Raw genomic sequence first — 27,027 nt, 5'->3', positions numbered from 1 at the left:
TCAAGTGGTTTACGGGGCAACAATGCTAGAAAAGTTTTGCAACTGCTTTATTAAGTCATTCTAATATGTTCTAAAAGCTTTTAAAAAATGTCAACTGTTTATTATACGCAGTGCTTTAGCAGTCTCTTAATAGGACTTCCTCTGTCTACACGTGCACGTACACCATTTTAAGGTCTTTACCACACAAAAGTGACTTATTCCCGCCCTCTGGTCGGCTAACGTGAAGCTTTTGTTCTTTGTTCTCCTATCAATAAAGCTTTGTTGTAACTGGGCGGACACGCTTGGCGGCTTGAATTACGTTCGAGCTATTGGCTGCCATCTCGCGAGATTAGCTCTTTCAGCGCGTGTACTTTGTCGTGTGCACGGAGGGTCACTTAGCAGCTAGAAGATGGCGGACATATTCGATAATGGGGACGATATGGACCTTCCTGTGGGGATAGACGCGGGTAAGATCTGTTTAGGAAGGTTACGACGGGATACGGGTGTCCAAGGTCGAGAGGGAGGGGTGTGACCGGCGTGGGCCTTCCATGGACGCCGGATCACCGAACAAGAAGAAGCGCGAATCTCCGCATGCTGCTCAGACATGCCGGCTAGGGGGAGGATATTCTCTGTATTCCGGGGTTTTATCAAGACGGGGCCGTTTGCTTGTTGGATAGAAGAGCAGAGACCTACAGAGGTGGGAGGGCGCAGAGCGAGCACCATTCGTCCTTCATTGATCACGGGATAGAAGACACCGGACATGGCTCCGAGGAGGGGGAGAGAGCGTGAGAGAGGAGGGGGAGTGGGAGAGGTGAAAGGATGGAGGAAGAGAGGGACAATGGAAGAGGGCGGTTGAGAAGGAGGAAGGAAAGGATGGTAAAGAAAGAGATGGAGTGGGAGGGAGAGTTTTTTTAAGAGGAAGAGAGCATGGAGGGATAAGGGAGGACAGAGGAGATGGAGTGGGAGAGATGGCATGGAGAGAGACGAAGGGGAAAAAAGCGTGGGGGAGACGGAGGGAAAGGGGAAGAGATGGCATGGAGGAGGATGGAGGGAAAGGGGAAGAAAGCGTGGGGGGGACGGAGGGAAAGGGGGAGAGATGGCATGGAGGGAAAGGAGGAGAGATGGCATGGAGGGAAAGGAGGAGAGATGGCATGGAGGGAGACGGAGGGAAAGGGGAAGAAAGCGTCAGGGGAGACGGAGGGAAAGGGGGAGAGATGGCATGGAGGGAAAGGGGGAGAGATGGCATGGAGGGAGACGGAGGGAAAGGGGAAGAAAGCGTGGGGGGGACGGAGGGAAAGGGGGAGAGATGGGACGGAGGGAAAGGGGGAGAGATGGCATGGAGGGAAAGGAGGAGAGATGGCATGGAGGGAGACGGAGGGAAAGGGGAAGAAAGCGTCAGGGGAGACGGAGGGAAAGGGGGAGAGATGGCATGGAGGGAAAGGGGGAGAGATGGCATGGAGGGAGACGGAGGGAAAGGGGAAGAAAGCGTGGGGGGAGACGGAGGGAAAGGGGGAGAGATGGCATGGAGTGAAAGGGGGAGAGATGGCATGGAGGGAAAGGGGGAGAGATGGCATGGAGGGAAAGGGGGAGAGATGGCATGGAGGGAGAGAAAGGGGGAGAGATGGCATGGAGGGAGACGGAGGGAAAGGGGAAGAAAGCGCGGGGGGAGACGGAGGGAAAGGGGAAGAAAGCGCGGGGGGAGACGGAGGGAAAGGGGAAGAAAGCGCGGGGGGAGACACTGAGGTAAGGGGGAAAGGAGTGGGAGGGAGAAAGAGGGAAGAAGCGAATGGGAGGGGGAAAAGGGAAGGAAGCGAGTGGGAGAGGGAAGGGGAAGAAAGGGAGTGGGAGGAAAAGGGGAAGGAAGCGTTGGGGAGAAACGGAGGGAAAGGGGAATAAAGCGTTGGGGGAGTTGGAGGGAAAGGGGAAGAAAGCGAGTGGGGGAGACATGGAGGGAAAGGGGAAAGAAGCGAGTGGGAAAGATGGGGAAAGAAGCGAGTGGGAAAGGGGAAGAGAGGGAAAGGGGAAGGATGCGAGTGGGAGAGGGAACGGGGAAGGAAGGGAAAGGGAAAAGAAGCGAGGGGGAATGGAGAAGAAAGTGAGCGGGAGGGGAAGCAAGCATGGGGGAAACACGGAGTGAAAGGGGAAGAAAGCGTGGGGGGAGTTGGAAGGAAAGGGGAAGAAAGCGTTGGGGAGATGCTGAGGGGAAGAAAGCATAGGGGAGACGCTGAGGGAAAGGGGAAGAAAGCGTTGGGGAGATGCTGAGGGGAAGAAAGCATAGGGGAGACGCTGAGGGAAAGGGGAAGAAAGCGTGGGGGGAGACGCTGAGGGAAAGGGGAAGAAAGCGTGGGGGGAGACGCTGAGGGAAAGGGGAAGAAAGCGTGGGGGCAGACGCTGAGGGAAAGGGGAAGAAAGCGTGGAGGAGACGCTGAGGGAAAGGGGAAGAAAGCGTGGAGGAGACGCTGAGGGAAAGGGGAAGAAAGCGTGGGGGAGACGCTGAGGGAAAGGGGAAGAAAGCGTGGGGGAGACGCTGAGGGAAAGGGGAAGAAAGCGTGGGGGAGACGCTGAGGGAAAGGGGAAGAAAGCGTGGGGGAGACGCTGAGGGAAAGGGGAAGAAAGCGTGGGGGAGACGCTGAGGGAAAGGGGAAGAAAGCGTGGGGGAGACGCTGAGGGAAAGGGGAAGAAAGCGTGGGGGAGACGCTGAGGGAAAGGGGAAGAAAGCGTGGGGGAGACGCTGAGGGAAAGAGGAAGAAAGCAAGTGGGGAGAGACAGAGGGAAAGGGGAAGAAAGGGAGGGGAACAAAGTGAGTGGGAGGGAAAGGGGAAGAAAGCGAGGGGGAGACACGGAGGGAAAGAAGTGAGTGGGAGGGAAACGGGGAAGAAGCGAATGGGAGGGGAAAAAGGGAAAGAAGCGAGAGGGAAAGGAGTGGGAAGGAAGGAAAAGGGGAAGTAAGCGTGGGGGGGAGACACGGAGGTTAGGGGGAAAGAGGGAAGAAGCGAATGGGAGGGGGAAAAGGGAAGGAAGCAAGTGGGAGAGGGAAGGGGAGGAAAAGGGGAAGGAAGCGTGGGGGAGAAACGGAGGGAAAGGGGAAGAAAGCATGGGGGGAGTTGGAGGGGAAGAAAGTGAGTGGGAGGGAAAGGGGAAGAAACGAGTGGGGGAGACGCGGAAGGAAAGAGGAAGAAAGCGAGTGGGGGAGACGCGGAGGAAAAGGGGAAGAAAGCGAGTGGAGCAGACGCGGAGGGAAAGGGGAAGAAAGCTAGTATGGGAGACATGGAGGGAAGGGAAGAAAGCGAGTGGGGGACACACGAAGGGAAAGGGGAAGAAAGCGTGTGGGGGAGACGCAGAGGGAAAGGGGAAGAAAGCGTGTGGGGGAGACGCGGAGGGAAGGGGAAGAAAGCGTGTGGGAGAGACACGGAGGGAAAGGGGAAGAAAGCGTGTGGGGGAGACGCGGAGGGAAGGGGAAGAAAGCGAGTGGGAGAAAAAGGGGAAGGAAGCATGGGGGGGACACAGAGGGAAAGGGGAAGAAAGCATGGGGGGGAGTTGGAAGAAAGTGGGAGGGAAAGGGGAATAAACGAGTGGGAGAGACGGAGGGAAAGGGGAAGAAAGCGTGGGGGAGATGGCTGAGGGAAAGGAAGGGAAAGGAAGGGAGAGGGAAAGGGGAAGGGAGAGGGAAAGGGTAAGGAAGCGAGTGGGAGGAAAAGGGGAAGGGAGCGTGGTGGAGACACGGAGGGAAAGGTGAAGAAAGCGTAGGGGAGATGGCTGAGGGAAAGAGGAAGAAAGCGTGGGGGAGACGGCTGAGGAAAAGGGGAAGAAAGCGTGGGGGAGACGGCTGAGGAAAAGGGGAAGAAAGCGTGGGGGAGACGGCTGAGGGAAAGGGGAAGGAAGCGTGGGGGAGACAGCTGAAGGAAAGGGGAAGAAAGCGTGGGGGAGACGGCTGAGGGAAAGGGGAAGGAAGCGTGGGGGAGACGGCTGAGGGAAAGGGGAAGGAAGCGTGGGGGAGACAGCTGAAGGAAAGGGGAAGAAAGCGTGGGGGAGACGGCTGAGGGAAAGGGGAAGAAAGCGAGTGGGGGAGACGCAGAGAGAAAGGGGAAGAAAGTGATTGGGGGAGACACGAAGGAAAAGGGGAAGAAAGCGTGGGGGTGACGGCTGAGGGAAACGGGGAGACAGCTGAAGGAAAGGGGAAGAAAGCGTGGGGGGAGACACAGAGGGAAAGGGGAAGAAAGCGTGGGGGACACGGCTGAGGGAAAAGAGAAGAAAGCGTGGGGGGAGACGGCTGAGGGAAAGGGGAAGAATGCGTGGGGGAGACGGCTGAGGGAAAGGAGAAGAAAGCGTGGGGGGAGACGGCTGAGGGAAAGGGGAAGAAAGCGAGTGGGGGAGACGCGGAGAGAAAGGGGAAGAAAGCGAGTGGGTGAGACGCGGAGAGAAAGGGGAACAAAGCGAGTGGGGGAGACACGGAGGGAAAGGGGAAGAAAGCTTGGGGGAGATGCTGGGGGAAAGGGGAAGAAAGCATGGGGGTGACGGCTGAGGGAAACGGGGAGAAAGCGTGGGGGAGACGGCTGAAGGAAAGGGGAAGAAAGCGTGGGGGAGACGGCTGAGGAAAAGAGGAAGAAAGCATGAGGGAAAGAGGAAGAAAGCGAGTGGGGGAGACGCGGAGGAAAAGGGGAAGAAATTGTGGGTGAGACAAAGGGGAAGAAAGCGAGTGGGGCAGACGGAGGGAAAGGGGAAGGAAGCGAGTGGGAGGAAAAGGGGAAGAAAGCGTGGGGGATACACGGAGGGAAAGGGGAAGAAAGCGTGGGGGATACACGGAGGGAAAGGGGAAGAAAGCGTGGGGGATACACGGAGGGAAAGGGGAAGAAAGCGTGGGGGATACACGGAGGGAAAGGGGAAGAAAGCGTGGCGGGTACACGGAGGGAAAGGGGAAGAAAGCGTGGGGGATACACGGAGGGAAAGGGGAAGAAAGCGTGGGGGATACACGGAGGGAAAGGGGAAGAAAGCCTGGGGGAGACACGGAGGGAAAGGGGAAGAAAGCGTGGGGGAGACGGCTGAGGGAAAGAGGAAGAAAGCGAGTGGGGGAGACGGCTGAGGGAAAGAGGAAGAAAGCGAGTGGGGGAGACGCAGAGGGAAAGGGGAAGAAAGCGAGTGGGGTAGACACGGAGGGAAAGGGGAAGAAAGCGAGTGGGGGAGACGCGGAGGGAAAGGGGAAGAAAGCGAGTGGGGGAGACGCGGAGGGAAAGGGGAAGAAAGCGAGTGGGGGAGACGCGGAGGGAAAGGGGAAGAAAGCGAGTGGGGGAGACGCGGAGGGAATGGGGAAGAAAGTTAGTGGGGGAGACGCGGAGGGAAAGGGGAAGAAAGCGAGTGGGGGAGACGGAGGGGAAGGAAGCGAGTGGGAGAGGGGAAGGGGAAAGAAGCGAGTGGGAAAGGGGAAGGAAGTGAGTGGGAGGAAAAGGGGAAGGAAGCGTGGGGGAGACACGGAGGGGAAGGTAGCGTGGGGGAGACACGGAGGGAAAGGGGAAGAATGCGTGGGGGAGACGGCTGAGGAAAAGGGGAAGAAAGTGAGTGGGGGAGACGTGGAGGGAAAGGTGAAGAAAGCGAGTGGGGGAGACGGGGGGGAAGGAAGCGAGAGGGAAAGGGGAAGGAAGTGAGTGGGAGAGGGAAAGGGGAAGGAAGTGAGTGGGAGAGGGAAAGGGGAAGGAAGTGAGTGGGAGAGGGAAAGGGGAAGGAAGCGAGTGGGAGGAAAAGGGGAAGAAAGCGTGGGGGAGGAAAAGGGGAAGAAAGCGTGGGGGAGACGGCTGAGGGAAAGGGGAAGAAAGCGTGGGGGAGACGGCTGAGGGAAAGGGGAAGAAAGCGTGGGGGAGACGGCTGAGGGAAAGGGGAAGACAACAAGTGGGAGGGAAAGGGGAAGAAAAGAGTGGGAGAGACGGAGGGAAAGGGGAAGAAAGCATGGGTGAGATGCTGAGGGTAAGGGGAAGAAATGGAGGGATACGGGTTGGGAGAGATGGAGGTATAGGAGAAGAGACTGAAAGAGTGGGAGAGATGGAGGGAAAGAGAATTGGAGAGAGAGTGCAAGATATCAAGAGACAGAGGGGGGGGGATAGGGTTAGAGTACAGGAGAGATGGAGGATGGGTTTTGGGACGAAAGAGTAGTAGGGAAAGGATGAAAAAGACAGAGATGGGCGGGGGTGTTTGAAACAGGTTAGGAAGCATAGGAAAAAGAGAATTAAAGGGATGAGGGAGATAAAAAGTGGGGGGGATTGGGAGTGGGAAGTATGATGGGGGAACAGAGAGTGGGAGAGTTTGTGGGAGGAAAGATACGGGAATGAAGAGTAGGAGAGATTGAAGGATAGGGAGTGGAAGAAATGAAGGGATAGGGAATTATAAACAGGAGAGATGAATGGATAGCTGAAAGGGGAGCAGTAGAAGGGGGGAAGAATGCAGGAAAAGATAAGGGAATAAAATGAGGGGGCGGGAGTGAGAGGGAACTTGTGAAAGGAATGGCGTGAGCAAGAATGTGGGAAGAGAAAGATAAATAGGGCGGGGTTGGAGTATGAGGTTTAGTGTACATATGGGTTCCCTTCAAGCCTTATGTGCTATGAAATCACATCAATGTGTTCTTCCAGTGATTCTTTTTAGTGATTGAATTTATATCTTACCTGAAAGTGACTCTTCCAGCAAAAAAGAAAAAAAAAAACATAAAGGGATTAAATACAGGCTTGAACATTGTGTAGAAATTAATCTTCAAAGTGCAAAAAAATGGAGGCACTGAGATCACCTTTCCCCTTTACTTTAAGGAATAAAATACTTCAGAACAAGGCCTTAAAATAGGACTGACATGGTAAACTAATGCTATCCACAAGCAGCCTGAGTTGCCCAATTTCTGCTGAACTGGTTTAAATTGTAGCCATGTGTTGCCCATTCAGCACCAACCGGCTTGACAAACTTGGATTTAAAAAAATGAAAATAACTGGGCATAAAATAGTTTGCTTAATAGTGACTACATCCAATCAGATTCAGTCACTGTTTGAGTACTCCTCTGCTGTAGGTGCTGTGGCTGTCAGAGTAAAATAGTTGGCAGTGGAGATTCCTCCATGCAGGCTGTTTAGGGAGGATGGAGGTCTTATTTGATATTCCCTAATGGGCCAAACAAAAGATATCAATGTTTGTTTGGGCAGCCCACCCACTCATTTCCCCTCAAGTGTGCATGCATAGCCTATTCTTAAAATGTTTCATTTAAATGTTTAGCGAGTATTTCACCTGGTTGCCAGCTCAGGGAAGACAGGAGACACAGGACAACCTCAGTCCTATTACCAGGAGGAACAGGAAAAAGAACTATGTGATCACAGCCATGGAAAGGCAGCAATGCTTTAAAATGCCTACTAAGGAATGCATTGTGTTTTGTGTGTTTTAAAAAAAATGTATTCTTTCATAAATGTTTGAGAGCATTCTTGCTTTTCTGTGGTCATCTGCTACAGTTTCTTTGAGGGTGGCCAGTACTTAAATGCTTAAAGACCCTGCCACAATTGGACCAAAAAAAAAAAGCGGGTAACGGAGCATTACAGGAAGACAGAAAAACATAATTTCATGAAAAGTAGATTACAGGGCCATTTAGTTGAGGATGGGTATTGAAAATGTATGAAGAATACAGATTTTTAGTGTCATTTTAAGTTTCCAAAAATCTGTGTTGGGAGTCTTTCATCCCCTCAAAAGGGAACCTGTCCTGACTGGGCTTATTTCTGTCCAGTCATTCTATGGAGGAAAACTTGCCACTAGAATTTTCTTCCTTTTGTCCCCAGTGGCTGTCTACACAGGGCATGCATGGCCAGTTTATGTTACAAAGCCCATGTCCAGATTATGTACAGATTAAAGTGTTAAGATGTTCTGAACTAGCAGTAAAAACAAGCCCTTGTTCACCTCTGTAAATATAGGTAGTATGGATTTTTTTTTTCTCAAAGTGAGGCACAGAAATCTTATTTTGTTTTTCATGTTACGGTTTATTGCATCAAACTCTTTGAAGCCTGATGTAAACATACATTAGATGTTTCGAAGTGGTTAGTAACCTACTGAAACCAACTTTGGAGTGTGTTGTGATCCTAAAGGTTAAGTACACCTTTGGAGCATGTTACATGTTCCACCCGTATTTAGGGTGGGTGGAACATGTCTGATCACATGACCACTGTGATTGGCTGTCACCCTGGTCCAATAATCAGAAAACAGTCCCGCCAGCTCTCAATCATTATTGGGATTGGGAGCTGTCTGACAGCTTGGTCATCGTGCTGAGAGTGTGCAGTGAGTGCAGAAAACGTTTTCTGGCCATAGATTGTAAACCCTGCCATATGTGAAGTGACTGGCCTCAGCTGATACACAGAGATGTAATTAATCCTCCTATATAAATTGTACATGTCTTATGTGCAGTCTTCTTTACATTTGTTCAAAGTGCTGAATATACATACTGGTTGTTGGGAAGAGACGCACCCTTTCCACACAGCTCACAGAAACAGAACTGAGACTGTCAATCTGCTGGAGGTTCTTCCCCTGATACCATTTTTTTTCTTGGTGTCAGGAAAACTTGTCCAAAGTTACTTGTGCGGATATCAGAGGAACAAAGCAGCAGACAGAAATGACACTTGGTACTCTTGAGACAAGTACATACAATAGAGGGGATATGCTTTGCTCATATTTCATGTCTGAGGTTTACAATCACTTTAAAGCCTACCCTCTTTGCCGCTGCACATATGTTAGTGAGAGCCAGTAGGTTAATAGTAGAATAATAGAGTAGAAGTTAATCTAACTAAGCTTCGGGCCCCTTTCAGACGGGGCGGGCCCGCCAGTGGGATCCGTTTGCTCAGCGGGAAATTTCTGCTGAGCAAGCGGATGATAGGTTTGTGTCCGCTGAAGAGCGGGGGCACACATCCTGTGTCTTCCTATGGGGCGGTCAGATGGAAAAGGACCGCTTGTCCATTTCCACCCGACTGTCATCTAATCTGCCAGACGGATAGGAAACTGACCCCCATCCATCTGTTTTTAGCGTACATGATCGGTTGCCGGTGGGTGTCCACTGACACCCGCCAGTCCATAGATGGATGGTCTGATTGGGTCCGCCTGAAAAACTGACAGGCAGACCCGATCGGACGGTCAGTGTTAAAGGGGCCTAAAACCGCTCATACTCCCCCGGGTAACACCTGTATTAACTACCCAGTAGTAGTAGGATCTTTTTAGTTACCTATACTCAGGGTGCTCTGGTCTGCTCACATGATCGGCTCCCAGCGCTGGCTTCAGGGGAGAGGAGGGACAGCTGACAAGGGATGCCCCATAGTAAGCCTATGGGTGATGTCATTGCCCTGGCATTCAAGCTGTTGGCACTCTCTCCTCTCCTTGCTGTTGAAGAGATCACGTGACTGCATCTTCCTTGTACAGCAGTTTTAAGCTTGGTTAGATCTAAACTTGAGGCTCCACTCTAGGAAAAATTTTTAGAATTAATGTTCAGAAATGAAGAAAGAGGGGTATATACAGCATGTGGGTATGCGAAGACAGAGTGGCTTCCAGTCACATAGTTCCCTTTTGGCTTATTTAGAACATGAACCATATATTTTGGAATTTATATTTTTTTACAATTCTCTCTTCTTGTATGTGTATTTTTTAATTGGTTATGTGATAAACATTTTAACACATTTCTTGTGTTCTTTTCAGTAAACCGTTTAATCCGACAAAATTGCCACCTTTTCTCTGATGGCCACTGTAAAGTGTGCAGTGCTGTTTTGATTTCTGAGTCACAGAAGCTTGCACATTACCAGGTAACTTTCTATTCATTTTTACAGTGAACTTTTCAGATGAATAATCTAAAATGAATGTTTAAAATGCATGGACTTATTGTTCCCACAAGTAGTTGTTGATCAAATTGAATTTCAGTGGGCTTTGAAAGCTGCTTGAGCACAGATCTATAACATACATAAAAACTATCCCTTATAATCCAAATCTCTGTGGTTCTCAAATTAGACCATTAAATGGCATAAGAAGGGTGGGTATGGCTTAGTACCAAATTGGGTTAGAAGTTGAAGTTTTATTTATGTTTTAATCCACGCCACTTCAGTTTTAGAGGCTCCCTAGAGCTACTGAGATTAACACACATACTTTGAAATCACTGCAAGATCTGCATTTTAACTCTCTTATGACAACTTTAAAGTTTTAATATTGCAGTGTCAAACATGTAAATGTATTTTTTTTTTTCTTTTTCTTTAGAGCAAGAAACATGCAAGTAAATTTCGACGGTACTTGACCATTCACCAAGGAGAGGGTATTGCACCAGTAAAAAGAAGAGCTGAACGTGCTCTGGTAATTATCTTATGTTACTCAAAAATGGTTAATTAGTATTCATAAATGCAGTGCTGTTTATCTGTTGGTTAGTATTATATAAGTAGGTGAGTTTTTACTTTGCCCATTTAAAGCTGAAGTAAACACAGCCCACAGAATCCAATTTCATCATTGCATCAATATTTGCAAACCTTAAAAAGCACACCAGAATGTCAATTCCTTATTTGCGTAATTTGTAATGTCAATTCTCCTTACTTTCTTTATATGCCCTTCGGCTGCAGCCTGCACCATGTCAGCTCCTGGTATCCTGTTCCAGTGCAGAGTGCGTTTCCGCCCTTCCTACAATAGTATGGCAGTGCATGCGCTGTACTTCTCTTGCTGACCCGGCCCGATATTTACACTGCTGGCCCAGAGCTCTCCCATAATTTAAATGGATGCCAAGTGCCGATAACGTTGGCATGGCACCTTTTAGAAAGGTTTGATGGTACATAGAGCATGCCTTGAAACGGCAGAAAGGTACATGCGCAAATAACACCACTGCAGGGAACAGCAGGGGATTTCTCACAAACAGCAAAGCTTTGAGGAATATAAAACACCGCTATATGTAAGTTAATGCAGTGTGGTTATGATGTGGAACAATACTATAGGAGAGTTTACTACCGCTTTTAAGGTTTTGACTGGTCTGACATTTTATATGAATCTATTCCTTGATTCCTTTTTAAAAAGTATAGCACTACTGTGGGTGGTGGTTAAAAAAAAAAAATTAGAAACCAAGGTTTCTGTTGATTCATTTTAGTCACCAAGTGGAACTTTTTGAACCGTATTCACCTCTCTAGGGCCTTGCTCACACTATATGTGCAGAAAAACTGATGGGGAAAAACAGGTAGATTTCACTTGCAGAGGCACAAGTTTACAACAGTTTTCATTTGCGTTTCAGTGAGATTTATACACGTTGCAGTTTCCTGTGCAGAAGAAAATTCACACATGATACCAGTGTTGTGGTGTGAACAAGGCACATAAAGAGCAATGGTTTTCTTTGTGCCCTTGCAGAACACGTGCAGAAAAACTCACTTCTCTGCACACTGGTGTGAACGAGGCCCAAGAGTCGGTTTCAAATCTGCCATGAAGCACAGTATATTGGCAAATTGGAAGTAAAGTTGTAACATTTCAAAGGACTGAGTCTGTTATAAACATTAACAGTATCTAAAGGGTTGATTCCTAACATTTCAAAAATTTTGATTGTTGCTTCTATGCTGCATAATAAATACACTTTTAGTTTGCACAGATAAAACCTAATTGGTTGATCTTAGGCCTCATTCACACAATATGTGCAAAAACAACTAATGGAAACTGAAGTGCAGATTTCACTTGCAGAGCCATCTGTTTTCATGTGAGCTTCGATGAGTTTTATACACGTAGATTCTTGAGCAGAAAAAAATCTGCACGTGATACCAGTGTCGTGGTGTGAACAGGGCACCTTTGTTGTGCCATTGCAGAATGTGTGCAGAAAAACTCACTCTGCAACGTGGTGTGAACGATCCCTAAAAATGGAAGTTATCAAAGAATGCACTCTGACTGTACAAGGTTTAATTTTGTTCTGTAACTACTCCCTGTTTTTGTATTTGCAGGATATGGGTGATGAGACTGATAGGAACAAGTGCTGCCCAGTCTGCAACATGACATTTTCATCTCCTGTGGTTGCTTCATCCCACTATGAAGGAAAAACGCATGCAAAAAATCTTAAGCTGACAATGCAGGGTGGAGTTAGAGAAGGTAATCAATTTATTTTATATCTATTTAAAAATGGCTAGACAGGTGTGTATCCTAAACATCATTCTGAAAACAGCTTTGTTTTTCTTTAGAATATTTGACTAATATCTTAAAAAAACAAAACAAAACAATAAAAGGGGTCAACCTTTTTCCACCCACCATGTTATAAGTTGTTCTCCCTGGTAAGCTCCTTGTTGTGGGAGGGTGCTTTTTGCCTTTTTATTGTAGCAGCTGAGCTCTCCAATAGCATCTCTGCTCTCCAACAACTGCTATGTCCTGCAATGATGTAGGGGTTGGTGAAAATCGCACACCAGCTGTGTGGGCAGAAGAACAGGTAAGTATAAGATCTTTACAGTGGGGATCGAAAGTTTGGGCACCCCCGCTAAAAATTTGTATTAATGTGCATAAAGAAGCAAAAAGGAAAGATGGAAAAATCTCCAAAAGGCATCAAATTACAGATTAGACATTCTTATAATATGTCAACTAAAGTTAGATTTTATTTCCATCATTTACACTTTCAAAATAACAGAAAACAAAAAAATGGCGTCTGCAAAAGTTTGGGCACCCTGCAGAATTTATAGCATGCACTGCCCCCTTTGCAAAGCTGAGACCTGCCAGTGTTATGGATTGTTCTCAATCATCGTCTGGGAAGACCAGATGTCAATCTCAAAGGTTTTAAATGCTCAGACTCATCTGACCTTGCCCCAACAATCAGCACCATGGGTTCTTCTAAGCAGTTGTCTAGAAAACTGAAACTGAAAATAGTTGACGCTCACAAAGCTGGAGAAGGCTATAAGAAGATAGCAAAGCGTTTTCAGATGTCAATATCCTCTGTTCGGAATGTAATTAAGAAATGGCAGTCATCAGGAACAGTGGACGTTAAAGCAAGATCTGGAAGACCAAGAAAAATATCAGAGAGAACAGCTCGCAGGATTGTGAGAAAAACAATTCAAAACCCACGTTTGACTGCACGATCCCTCCAGAAAGATCTGGCAGACACTGGAGTTGTGGTACACTATTCCACTATAAAGAGATACTTGTACAAATATGGTCTTCATGGAAGAGTTATCAGAAGAAAACCTCTTCTACGTCCTCACCACAAAAATCATCGTTTGAACTTTGCAAATGAACATATAGACAAGCCTGAAGCATTTTGGAAACAAGTTCTGTGGACCGATGAGGTTAAAATTGAACTTTTTGGCCGGAATGAGCAAAGGTACGTTTGGAGAAGAAGGGGCACAGAATTTAATGAAAAGAACCTCTGTCCAACTGTTAAGCATGGGGTTGGATCAATCATGCTTTGGGGTTGTGTTGCAGCCAGTGGCACAGGGAACATCTCACGAGTAGAAGGAAAAGTGGATTCAATAAAATTTCAGCAAATTTTGGATGGTAACTTGATGCCATCTGTGAAAAAGCTGAAGTTAAAGAGAGGATGGCTTCTACAAATGGATAATGATCCTAAACACACCTCGAAATCCACGGGGGATTACATCAAGAGGCGTAAAGTGAAGGTTTTGCCATGTCCTTCACAATCTCCTGACCTCAACATAAATGAAAATCTATGGATAGACCTTAAAAGAGCAGTGCGTGACAGACAGCCCAGAAATCTCAAAGAACTGGAAGACTTTTGTAAGGAAGAATGGGCAAAGATACCTCACACAAGAATTGAAAGACTCTTGGCTGGCTACAAAAAGCATTTACAAGCTGTGATACTTGCCAAAGGGGGCAGTACAAGATATTAACTCTGCAGGGTGCCCAAACGTTTGCAGACGCCATTTTTTTGTTTTCTGTTATTTTGAAAGTGTAAATGATGGAAATAAAATCTAACTTTTGTTGACATATTATAAGAATGTCTAATCTGTAATTTGATGCCTTTTGGAGATTTTTCCATCTTTCCTTGGCTTCTCTATGCACATTAATACAAATTTTTAGCTGGGGTGCCCAAACTTTCGATCCCCACTGTACATGTCAACCTTGTTTTTAGAATATTAATTTTGCAGCACCATTGCTTTTAACCCTTTTTGCTGCCATGGACATAACTACTATATTCGCAGCAGCAAAGCCCTTAAAAATTAACTCCTGCCTGCTATAGCAGCCAGGAGTCTGTTTACTTCTCTTCAGCTGACGGTTGGCTTTCTAGTGGAAGTGATTCAGGTGGCTGTGCATATACAAGGAACAAGTAAACATGCATGTCTTGCATGAAAATTGTGTCAATGGTACCCCACATATTTGGTATTGCCATGTGCGCAGGAGTGAGAGCAGCTATTCTAGGGTTATCATTCATGGTAAACACTAAACTAATAACTTATAAGGGCTTTTAAAATGTCACCTATGACAACTTTGGGTACTGTCGCTTGTTTCTGTCTCACAGGTATGCATAATTTTAAAGTTTGACATGTTTGGTAGCTATATACTTGATACAACCATCTTTTTATATTTTACCAAAAATCAGAATGAACTGTGGGCAGAAAATGTACTACATGTGCCATCCATCATGTTGGTGCTTCCATACCATAATCAATATGTTCTTACCATTCATCAGTCTGTTGTCACTGAGATCCCATAAGCATTTTATGAATGTCAATTCAGAACAGTTTAAGTACAATGTGTGTATAATGCCAAATAACGCTAAAAACTGCTGAAAAAAGTTGCGTTTTTATCATGACTTTACACAGCTGACGCTACCAAAGTTATTAAAACTCCTAGTATGCATGGAGCCTTAGGGTATAGGCGGTGGTACATGAGGTCAGGCAATTGACAGGCCAGCAACTGTTAAACTTCAAGTGATATTAAACTCGAAATCAAACATTTATGCAGCTTACCAATTCTTAGATGTGATGGCTGTATTAGTTTTCTTTTTTAGGCTGGCTTTTTTTCTATTTAAATCTGGTGATCCAGCCAGTAAGCCTGTTGTTCTTTTGAAAAAAAAAAAAAAAGCTCTCCAGGCGAATCAATCAGTTACAAGGATGAGACAAACCATTTTACACTAGTGCGGGTGCTTATAATGATCAGCGTTGGTTTCATGTTAAACCTTTTTCCCAAAAGGAAAAAAAAAAACTGTTTGCTATAACCTGCTTTTAAAGTATTAGCTGGAGTTTAGCATCAATTTTAGTGTATTTAAATCTGCTTGTGCATCTAACATTCCCCTTCTCCCAGACTAACAATGCTGGTGCCTAAAGGTGCCCATGTACTCCTTCCTCCAGAGTGGGCGCACTCTAATACATGAGTTGTTTACTGGCCAGATCACCAGGTAAACACAGAGAAAAGCCTAAAAAAAAAAAAAAAAAAAAGTACTAATGCAGCCACCACATCCTATGATTGGTAATGTTGCATAACAATTTGAAAACAATTAAAGTTCTTTAAAAAACAAATATACATTCCACTTTCATAATTGTACTGTAACTTTGCCTCCAGCATTGCTCCTGTTTCACCATTTGCTGCGACCCAGAGCAATCGCTTCTTATTGAAAGGTCTCCCCCTCTGTTTAGTCTCAAACTATGCCAATTTCTGCAATTAAAATGTGTGTATTTCCAGCCTTAAGTTTGTCTTGGCTAGAGGTGAAGGACAGACTCTGCACAGTGCTCAGATTCACAGGGCTGTGGAGGGAAAAAGGAGAGAAAATAAGGGAGATAAGTCTGTCCTTGTATGTTTAACTTTTGTGTCTCCCTGGCAGCAGAGTTTGTCTTGTCACCTCTCCTGCTTTTCTCTCTCCCTAATGTGTGTTTCTTCAGCACAGTCTGTGTCATTCCTGGTGCCTTCCCCTTCAGGAGAAAGTAAATCTTGTGGCTTTCAGCATATCAGCCTTCAGTGACTCACTGCTCTTTTCTCAGCCTAGTGCTGAGAATAGAGCAACTGAGGTTACACAGAGCAGGGTGAGACAGCGCCTTATTGGATTTTAAATGGTATGGGTACTTATTTTTAATTTTTTTTACAAGGCAATACCTGCAAAAGGGGTCAGCATTGAGTAATAACATCAGGACTTCATTTGATAATTAACGTTCCACTTTAACCACTTCAGCACCATAGGATGTATCTGTATGTCCTCTGGTTGAAGCGGGTATACCAGGACCATGATTGTAGCTGCAGCCATAACTGTGGTATCCGTGTTCTCAGTGATGCTGAAAACTAAAAGTATTCCGAGCAGCTGGATTGCTTTAAACGTGGCGGAAGGGGATCTTCCATAGTAACGGGGAGCCTGGGACTGAAGCCAGCGGTTCGGACTGCTTACCATAGAGATGACCAAGGATAAGACAGACCGCAGAGATGATCAGAGAGCAAGAACCTGGAAGCAGAGAGTATATGGTTACTTCCAGTCTGATGTAAATAGGCCCTTACCGACCTGTGTAGCAGCCGTTCCCACCGATCTTTGTCAGATCAGGTGCTTTGGAGGCTAGATGGCAGATCTGGGGTCTAATAGACCCCATATCTCTCTGTAAAGAGGACCTGTTCTGGCCCATGCTATCACAAGGGATGTTGTTCATCCCTTGGGATAGCAATAGAGTTGATTTAAAAAAAAAAAAAAAAAAAGCATTTTCTATTCTGACACTTTTTTTTTTTTTTTTTTTTTTTTTAAACTTTACATAGTAAGAGGTAATTTTTATATGTGCCCTTTTTTTGAGTTTTTAAATTCTAAATGGAATATGTATAACTTTCCTTTAAGGTGTTATCTTTACATAAACTTGAGTTTTTGTGCTTGACAGGAATACCTCTTCCTAAGAAGCTCCGTTTAACGACACCTGCTCCAGAAAAAACCACAGGGGCAGTCGATCGGTCAGACCCTGAAAAGTTTTGTCAACTCTGCAGGGCCACATTTAACAATCCTCATATGGCACAACAGCATTATGCGGGCAAGAAACACAAGAAACAGGAGACCAAGAGCGAGCTTATGACTATATATACCAGCTATGGGAATGCTTTGCCGCAAAGTACACCTCTCAAACCTCTAACGCCAGGCTCTGCTTCAAGTGAGTTCAATGCTGAGCCTGATTCTGAAAAACCTGCTAATGTGTGAGGGAATGTCGTAGCGTTTTTATTTTATTTTATTTTTTTTTTTTAGTGGGGAAATATTTCCATTGTCCCATACTTTTTATTTACAAGCCTTTTCTGTTTACAGCATTTATTGTATCTCTGCATAATGTATGCATGACCTGCTAGTGTATTCAATGCTATATCGTTAGGGATGTATATATTTTAAAAGGTAGCTTGATAGTTTAAAGAAACCAACACATGCAATGTAGATTAGGACTGGTACTGTTTTGTGCTTTGTAAACTGGTCTGTCTTGCTCCTACTGTGCCCACCTTGAAATTCTATGGTAATGACCGAAGATGAGGAGATGCTCTTGTTTTGTGTCTGCTGGAAAATTCCATCCATTTTGAATTTCATACAATGAGATTTAGAAGCCTTATAATAAATTTACTTAAAGATCTGTAGCAGAATAAAAAAAAAAATTATTTATTTTTTTGTCCATTGAGGGACACAGGAGTCTCTCACCTTTCTGGTTATACTGCTGCCTACAGGAGGATTAAACACTGCAAGAAAAAAAAAAAAGTGTAAGCCAGCCCAAGATAGCCCCTCCTATTACCAGTGCACCTTCGCCTCCCCAAAGGTGCCAATCCTTAATCGGGAGCAGCCCTTAAAGCAGAACTTCCCCTTTTGGGTGGAGCTCCGCTTTAAGGAATGTAGAGCTTTGTTCTGGCTAGCAGATCCTGTGACCTTACTCCGCTAAATCTTTTGGCTGAAGTGCTTTTAAAAGATCTTACCACCACTGCTGCTGTTGATCCCTTAATTACAGAACATTTGGAGCAAAAGGTTGTAGCTTTAGGATTCAGTCTGCTGGAAACTTCCTGTCTCCTGTCCCACATGGGTCTCCTGTCTGTACACAGATGGAGGACACTTTGACCAAAGTTAAGGATTGCAAAACCTGCATATCTTCATTTGCCTTTAAGGGACATCTCTTCAATAAATCTGAAACATGGAGGAAAACTAAGGAACAGATTCTTAAGGCTACGTTCACACTAGCGTTGTGTGCAGGCGGCAGAGAGGCGTTTGGGAAGCGTTTTTACCGCTTCCCAAACGCCTCTGCACATTACAGCACATGGTGCTGTTCTAATGGGAGCGTTTGCGTGGCATCGGGGCAAAACGGACGCCTCTGGTCGAGTCAGGAGGCGTTGAAGCCTCCTATTCTCGTCTGTGGTACCGCTCCGCAAACGCCTGGCCGGCGGTTGCGGGGCGTTTGCGGAGCGGTAACACCACTCAAACTGCATTATAGGCATTTGTGGGGCGTTATTAACGCTCGGCAAATGCCTAGCAAAGGCCGCTAAACCGCGCATGCGGCGTTTGCCGAGCGTTAAAAAACCGCTCTGCAAATGCCGGACCAACGCTTGCCAAACGCTATAGGGAAGTTTGGCAAGCGTTGGTAAAACAGCCAAGTGTGAACGAGCCCGAAGTCTTCTCCTCTGTTAAACCTCCCTTTTGCTTTCTTCACTCCAACATAGTTGTCTGGACTCCAGGTTCCACAGCAAACAAAGGCTCCAGGTACAGGGTAACTCCATGGATCAGTATGCACTGATCTATGCTTTTCTTCCCCAAACCTTCTTCTTCATTTGCTTTGCAGGATTGAAATGGAGTACATTCTGGTGGACCTCATTGCGCTGGACTGATCCAGGTGGTTGTGGTATGCCAATCAGTAATAGTTCTGGGCTTCACAAGATTGTCTGTCTGGATTTTCTGTTTTAAGGTCTGATTTACCATGCTGCTTCTTGATTGCTAGCTGTAATGGGCATAGCTATTGTACAGGGAGTCTCCCATCTATCTCCCTCAGTTTGTATCCCTGTTCCTGTACTGAATCTGGTATTCTCTGACATTATTCTCTCTACTCTCACCTCAAGACGGTATTCTTTGTAGCAGTCATCTCTGTGATGTGAGTGTCTAATCTGGTGGCGTTCGCCTGCAAAGAACCTTTTTCTGGTTTTGCATAGGGACATGATGGTGTGAGGGTGAGGCCAAGGACTTCCTTTCTTTGTAGCTTGTGCCTTTTTACCTCATTCAGGTCATTAGTCTTCCATCCCTTTTGTCTGTCTCCTGTTCACCAAAGGCACCTTCCCATCTATTGACTGAGTGTGGTTCAGGCTGTGTGAGGATCTGTTTCTCAGCAACTGCTTCTTTTAGAAAGACAGATTTCCTTTTCGTTCCACTATCTCTAGATGGCTCAGACAGACCATCATCCGATGCTCACTCTGTTAGATCTGTGATTGCTTCTTGGTCTTGCATCGAGCAGCTCTTGGTAGCAAAAAAAAAAAAAAAAAACGAGACATGGCTGGTAGTGGGAGGGATACTTTGGCAGGGCTATAGGGTTTTTGTTTTTTTTTTTTTGCCAGTGTCTAATCCTCTTGCAAGTGGCAGTATAACCGAAGATGAGACTTCTGTGTCCCTAACTGGATCCCAAGAAAAGGTTTTTCCGCAAAGCAAGAAAATTATATTTTACTCCTGTTTGTGTTGCTGTTGGAGAAATTCCGTCACCTCTGTTAGCTAAAAAGGTAGTGAGGAAGTGAAGGGAAATCCTTTCAATTTGGAGCCTCCTACAGCAGTAAAACCTGACATTGGTTTTTTGTGTGCAAAAGAAATTTAGATGCTGTTGTGTTCATACTTTTTTTTTTTTTTTTTTTTTTTTATTGAAAGCCTGTTGTGCTCCTGCCCACCCCTTTCCCCCAAATCTGCCACTACAGCCATGAAGGTTGCTACCAAACCATTACATTTTAAAACGCTGTATTTGGCTGTTTATTCCATCTTCATAATGGAGTCACCACAGCGGGATTAGAGAAGAAATGTTTGCCCCATACTCAGAATTCAAGTCTCTTATGGGGCTTGCAGCAGTAGATTGGGGCAGTGTGCAGGGGGTCTACACACAGGAAGGGGTATACTGTGCAGTCATAGAATCAATTTGCTTTTGTAAATCTCATAAACATTTGAGTAAAATATAACATACTTTAGATACTGTAGATATGCCTTTATAGATTTAAGCCAGGTTACTCTTAAAGTGAACTCATGTTTTGTTGCATGGACAAAATATCCCCTCCTAGTCCTCCATATACATTACATTGATTTTAACTAACTTTTATCGGAGCTCATTCTTGGTTTTCTTCTATAAATGTTTTAGACTTACTGGGGGAGGGGGATAAGTGTTTACGTGGATAGATCTGCCTACTTTTAACAACTGATCAGTTAGTTCCACTGTTGTAATGAGAAACATCACAGCCCACCCTCGGAATACCTCCTAGCTGTACATTATTTTACAAGTATCTTGCCAAAGATTGCCAGTGGATGACGTTGTCTGGGGTGCCAGTAATCATTATCGCCTCTCCCAGAGCTGTATACACTTACAGGAGCAAGAGCATTAGTTTTTTTTCAGTTTAGGAGAGAGAAAAATTTTTTTTTTTCTTTTCCCATTCTGTTTTTTTCTTCCGTAGATACAAAACTGAAGGTTTCCTTTTTTAGAAGTGTCTTTTTTTTTTATAGGTTGGGGTTGGAAGATGTACATTTTTAAATAGCTTCTTTTTTCTCCTTTTCTTTGTTTGGGGAGACTGAAGTTCTCCTTTAATGCCACATCATAAGTACTCATTCTATTTTTAAATAACCAACATTACTGTTGTATTGACTAGTATTTGTAGGTCTGAATCACTGGAAGATGTGATTGTGATTAATAAAATTATTCTTTCCTGGAGTGAAAAGAAAAATAAAAAATGTATTAAACTTTCACATTCATATAGTTGTCTGACATTATTTAATGAGGAAATTGTAGCTGAATTATTTTTAATGTGTCACCAAATATTAAAAATAATCAGTATTATTCATGATTTGCTGTGCCATGCTCCTAATGTTTTAAAAGTTTTTCAGTTTCTTGGCGCTTTCCTCAGCAATATGAGCCATGACACCCGTACATACATATGAAGGGTGTTACTCACTGGGATTTTTCACTTTCAACAAAAAGGAGATCCACTTAATTGTAGATATTTGTGTCCATCTCCCTATATCACAATAGTCAGCTGTTTTAGGGCCTCTTAAGAGAAGTTTTGAGAGGCCTGTAAGACATGAGACTAGTGGACTTTTTCTAGAGCACTAAAGCTTGACTGATGATACTCTGATATTGATAATGATGGAAGTCTGTGATTATAAACTGGAAGATCTCTGCCCCTTCTAAACCCCATTCACTTAATAACTAGTTCATTAGCAGTACTTCCCACCAGGGTGGATTTGATTTAAATCAAACTAATTTAAATCACTAGTCAGGCTTGATTTAAATCCTAGTTTTCTACATAAAGACTAATTCTTGCTGGTATAACTTTAATATGCAAGTAGATGAAGATTTTTAGAATAACAACTTTTCATATTAGTTTTTTTATCCCCAGTTTAATAGGTTAATCATTCATATTTGGACAACGTTTCTGTTTTACTTAGGAAGGAGAAAAATAATCATTACCTTAATAATAACAATTTAAATAGATTTATTCAACTGAAACAATAACATTACAACATATGTTATTTGCTTAAACAAACATCCATGTTTGTTAACTAATTTGGCTAAACAGAATATATATATTTTAAGAAACTTAGACTGTCAGCCCCTTCCTCCTCACACTTAGTTTCACTTTCTTCTTGTGGAGATCTATTGCACTCCAAACAATCAGAAAAATATTGTTTCTATTCACTGAACTTCTTGAAACTTAGCACTGAAGGGGTGGATTCTGTATTCATAGGTTTGTAGAAGTTAGGATTAAGGTCTTTTTCTTAACTCTGTTCATGTTATAACATTTTTGCTGTGAAGAAGAGGCATGTGATCTCCGCTGAGTCAAATTCAGTTTTGAGAACTGCAAAAGTAAACCAAGCATCTGTGATAATATCGTGTAGGCAGAGAAACTGCCCAATAATCTTACAAAAACCTCTGGAAGAGCATGACATTGTGAATGGATTCATGGAATTTATTTACCAAAAAAAGTAAACTTATACAGCCTTATTCTACATAATTAAAAAACTAATCTTTATTTCATGATGGAATAACCTTTGGATGGTAATATATTTTCCTCAAAAAGCATTTTATTTAAAAAAAATCCAATTTAAATGAAAACATCGGATTTTTTTTTATTTTTTTTTTTTATCATTGATTTTTATCCACCCTGCTTCCCACTGAACATGACCGGGGATAAAACTTTTGCCATACCACAAAGCATCATAGCCGCAGCATGTGTATAAACCCATCCAGCCTTTGTAACTTGAAGGGTATGATTAAACCGCAGCTCAACCGCCTTGTAGACTAGAAAAGCAAGAAGGAACTAATAAAATGATAGAGTATGCAGCTGCAGAGATGACTAAAAACTGGCTAATTTACGTTTTTTGTATTGGTTTGGATCTACAAAATGTAGAGTTCTGTTCACACCGCTACTTTTCTTGCATTTGCAAAACACAAGAATGGTTGGACTAAAATTGATGACAGCCGCAGGTAGTCACTTCAGTTTGTTCATCCAGACCAAGAGCCAAAAGCATAAAGCTGTGTAAAATCATTTCAACTTGCATATGCATTTTATTTTTTAATTTTTTTTTTTTGCATTGCTTACCCAGCTCCTGCTGGGATTTGATTACGGACAAAACCAAATGCAAGTTGGTACATTTCCGACAAGGATTTATAAAAAAAAAAAAATTATGTTAACTTGAGTGTGTATTATATATATATTTATTTATTTTTTGCTAGAATAGGGAGGGTTAGAACCTCTGTTGGGTTTTTACTGCTATCCAGGGCTTAGAGATTTACTCTCACTTACTTTCCTGACACTAAAAGTTAGGGGGTCTCCTCAATAGCAACACCAGATCTAAAAATGTTTATTAGAGTAGGGGAAGTCTGTGTGTCCTTTTTGTAGATTTTCTCACACTTTTTTTGTGCCACTAACAGATTTACCAGATAGGGAATGAGAGGGAAAATATTTCTAATGGAACCCAAGATAGCTGTAAAATTCTGACAGGAATTCTAACCCTTCCTCAAATGTATTTTGCTCAACGTACGATTTAAAGTGTCAACATAATTTAGTACATAAATACATGCTCCTATTTATCAGCGTTGATGGAAATGCCATATAACTGATTATTTTTACGAGAAATGCATTTCTCTAAAACCTTTTTGAAATGGGATTTCTTGGCAGTCACATGATCACTATATCGGCTCATGCTCCCAAGCTTTTGAGGGTTGGGGGAGAGCCCTACTGATGAGTCCCAGGAGCCTCTGTCAGTCACATTTTGCAGGGTGAGCAGAGGGTGAGTCTTGCCAATCATCTCTGCCAAGGGCAACTGTCAGTCAAGTTCTGCAGGACTGGGAAGGCAGCATGTCACTATAGGCACACCGCATGGTAGCTCCTTTTGGAAAGTATTAACGGGGCACGGTAGCAGAGCTGACCATGGAAGATGCACACGATTCATCGGCACTGTGTCCTGTTACACCTGGCTGCAATCCCAGGTACACAAATGACTACGTCCGTATGGATATGCTTCCATGCTCAGTGTTGTCAGCAGTAACAAGGAAAAACGGCACGATGACCACAAGGTATTAAAAGAAAAAGAAAAAAGACAGGTTAAATTTACCTGCAAGTTTATGAATTCAAAAAACATATCCTAATATATTTGAAGGTACCAAAACACTTTAGGAAAACATTTTCAGTGTGGTCCTGCCTGTAACACTTTTCACCTGGAGTAGCAGTGCTTTCCTTTGTGTCTTGTCTGGGGAGAATTAATGTTGCCCTAAGCTGCTGTCCCATTTTGAACTACAAACACCTCCTCTTGGAGGTGTTCTGTAAGTTACGAAAGAAAGATGCGATGGATTATGACTTTGATATTTCAGTTTAGTGCACAGAAAGATACAAGGACTAGTAGGATCAAAAGACATTTTATATACCTGCAAAAATGTAATTGGGTTGAGAAAAGAAAACAAATTCAGCCACCACATCTAACAACTGAAAAACTGCAATGTATTACGTATTTATTCCTAGGTATAGGTAACATCAAAGTCCATTCAATGTACCCTGGAGTATATCACAGTTCCAGTGTTATGTAGCTACTTTGCAAAGTTGCCATTTCCTGGAATCATGCTTTAAACTCTGCTCTACAGCATTTAAAGCGGTAGTAAATTCTTGAATAAAAAAAAAAGAAGAGAATTTTCCCCTGCAGATTAATGTCATGTGCTAGTATGCATTGCGTACTAGCACATTATGAAAGACTTGCCTTAAAACGAAGCCCTCCAGCGGTGTGCTGTCACTGCTGCCAGGGCTTCCATCTTCACCCGGTCGTCTTTCTAGGTTTGCAGGCTCAGCCACTCTGAATGGATAGCAACCAAACCATTCAGATCGCAGTGCATGTGCACTTGCAATGTCACAACTGCTACAAAATAGGAATATCTCCTAAATGGTGCACATTTTAAGAGCTGTTCACTGTACTTACAGGTAAACTTTATTATAAGCTTACCTGTAAGTACTAGTGATCAAGTGTTTACTACCGCTTTAAAGTGTTACTAAATACAACAGTAAAATCCGTCTGTAGATGCAATAAAACATGCTTATTAAACTTGCTGTGAAACCTAAAAGGGTAATCCTCCACAGTGTGTAAAAAGGCTGTTTGAACCTGTCTTCTCTGATCCTCCCCTTCTTTTACTGTCCCCATTCCATCGTACAGAGCAGCAGTAGCAAGTCTGCACATACTCTGCATTGCTAGACTTTTTTCTTTGGGGGGGGGGGGGGTGCATGTGGGCAAATCAGCAGCGCTGTTTGGACAGAGGGTCAGGAGTCATGCATCCTCATAGGACAGTCAGAGGAGAATGAAAACTACATGATTAACCAGTGCTTGGCCGGACACTGATAGAAGTCACAAGACTGCTATATACTGCTGATGCGAAAAGGTATTTAGCAGTTTATATTTACTAAAGTAATTGCATTTCCATGTTCTATGTACTGTGGAAGACCAAATATAGTGAATGCAGGGTCTTGGGCTTAGTAACACTTTAGGTGAAGGTAAATCTACTTGTGAAAATCTTAATTACTGGTTCCAGTTAAGAAAAATCGGTGGTTAACGTTTGATTATGCAGCCATAATAAAAGTATATTTTCTAGCCTCTATTTTCTTAAATGCTGCAATTTGTGACACATTTAAAGCATGCATGTTTTTAAAAACTGTAGCATGTAGTGCTGCTTTCATAAAATTTTGCACAGCAGTGGATGAAGGCTGTCAACATTCACAATAGCCACAACTTTAAATTTGTACAGGAGTACTATTGGACTTAGGTGTCAACACAGGAAACTTCACCCAACTCCTCCCAATAAGGCATACATTTTTTTTTTTTTTTTTTTTTTTTTTAACAAACTCCAAAAAATATTTTCCTATTTTCTTAATTTAAACCTTGAACAAACGCCTGTTTTGTAATCTAAACTCTAGACAGTCCTAATACAATGCAGATTAATGCAGTAGGTTAATCCATTACAATTTTATGTTTTAAATTCTTACAGAGAAAGAACCTGAACTGTATTTATTCATATCGGTCTCTGCTCATCATTCTAGCAGCACTCAGGCTTGTCCATTGCATCAGAGGCTTCTGAGAACTTTTTTTTTTAATCTGCTGAAAGTGAATTTGCATTTCCTTAAACTCATGTCTTAATGCAAGACCTAAGTGAACTGAGGCCCTTTAGGTAGTCAGGCTCTGCTGCAGTATGGGAGTATTCTTGTCCAACCTGTTCTGCTGCTTTTGGAGGTCAGTCAAGAATCTGGCTTTTCTGCCAGGCAGGGGTGGGTTACAAATCAGAACAAGAAAGGGTGCCTTCATCTAAGTGTTAACCATTTTATTAAAAACAAAATAAATTTATTCACTCACTGCATGACAGATTCGGGCAGTGTGTTTTAAATTTGGAGCAGTTCAGTCATGCAGAGATCGGCAGGCCAGCGTCTTTTCCAAGGTACAGATATCAGCAGGCAAACAGCGGGCATATGTCCAGTTTGGCCAGGAAGCTACTGGATGGAGGAGATAAGGCAGTGTCAAGGTGGCAGGTAGAACACAAACTTCCCGGCCGAACACTGCATACACCAGCCACTTACCTGCTGAACCTTGGAACTGCCACTTGCCTGTCAATCTCTGCAAGATTGAGCCGCTTCACAGATGACTCCATTCTCCACATATGCTGATGTAATCTCATACAGTGAGCACATATTCATTTTTTTTTTTTTTTTTTCCTTTTAATAAAATGGTTTACATTTAGATGGAGGTGCCTACTCTCTTATATTTACATATGTATTAGGTATACTCAAAATCTGATTTAGGGGAGCAGTAGCCAGCTCTTTAATGACTTTTATTTTAACTTTTACATTGAACTCTCATTCATATGACTGTGCCCTATCCATCCCTGGCTTAACTAGCAGTACCATAGCCTTAAAATTATTTATGCAGTCAGCGCTGTAGCCATTATTTTTCTTCTTCTTTAGGGGCGGGTTACAAACCTAGCTTAAAAGGATTACAAATCCTTTGGCAAGTAAATCCATTCTCAATTATAAAATGCTTATGCAATGGTTGTTCATAGCCGCAGAAAACCATAGGTTTGGTAAAGTGTAGTCTCCAACATCTCATTTATTGATACCTTTACTTTTATCTATCCTTGCCACAAATGCAGTGCCTGTCCATACAGATCACACCATATCTTATAATTTATTTTTTTGCCACTAGTGCATACCAGCAGGGTATAATTTTTGTTTCAGCTGTTAAAAGTAGGTTTCAAGGCTTTCCCCTATAATACAAATAACATTTATTATTTCACAAAATAGACTGTCAATGCAAACTAGCTGGGTAGGTGTCTCACCAAGAGTTATAGGCAATGACACATTTGTCCTTACATGGAAACGATCACTATGGCCTATTGCAGTCTTTCCTCTTGACTTGAAGTGGTTGTAAACGTCGGACATGAA

The 27,027-nt window shown here is 43.7% G+C and overlaps 1 protein-coding gene across 1 annotated transcript in view; it reads left to right on the top strand.

Annotated features, from left to right (window-relative positions):
- The first annotated feature begins 289 nt into the window (after positions 1-289).
- LOC149437755 (zinc finger protein 346-like) overlaps positions 290-27,027 on the top strand; it is a 29,497-nt gene continuing 2,759 nt past the window's right edge. Inside the window, exons 1-5 of the mRNA XM_089660655.1 lie at positions 290-446; positions 9,661-9,764; positions 10,210-10,302; positions 11,910-12,054; positions 16,752-17,015. Of these exons, the coding sequence (XP_089516781.1) occupies positions 389-446; positions 9,661-9,764; positions 10,210-10,302; positions 11,910-12,054; positions 16,752-17,015 (664 nt within the window). The 5' untranslated portion in view covers positions 290-388. The remainder of the gene's footprint in view (positions 447-9,660; positions 9,765-10,209; positions 10,303-11,909; positions 12,055-16,751; positions 17,016-27,027) is intronic.

Source organism: Staurois parvus, unplaced genomic scaffold (genome assembly GCF_062004578.1).
Source record: "Staurois parvus isolate SC_StPar_1 unplaced genomic scaffold, SC_StPar_1.0 ptg001258l, whole genome shotgun sequence".
Lineage (NCBI taxonomy): Eukaryota > Metazoa > Chordata > Amphibia > Anura > Ranidae > Staurois > Staurois parvus.
The sequence above is the reverse complement of the archived record's forward strand: the minus strand, read 5'-3'. Positions and strand labels throughout refer to the sequence as shown.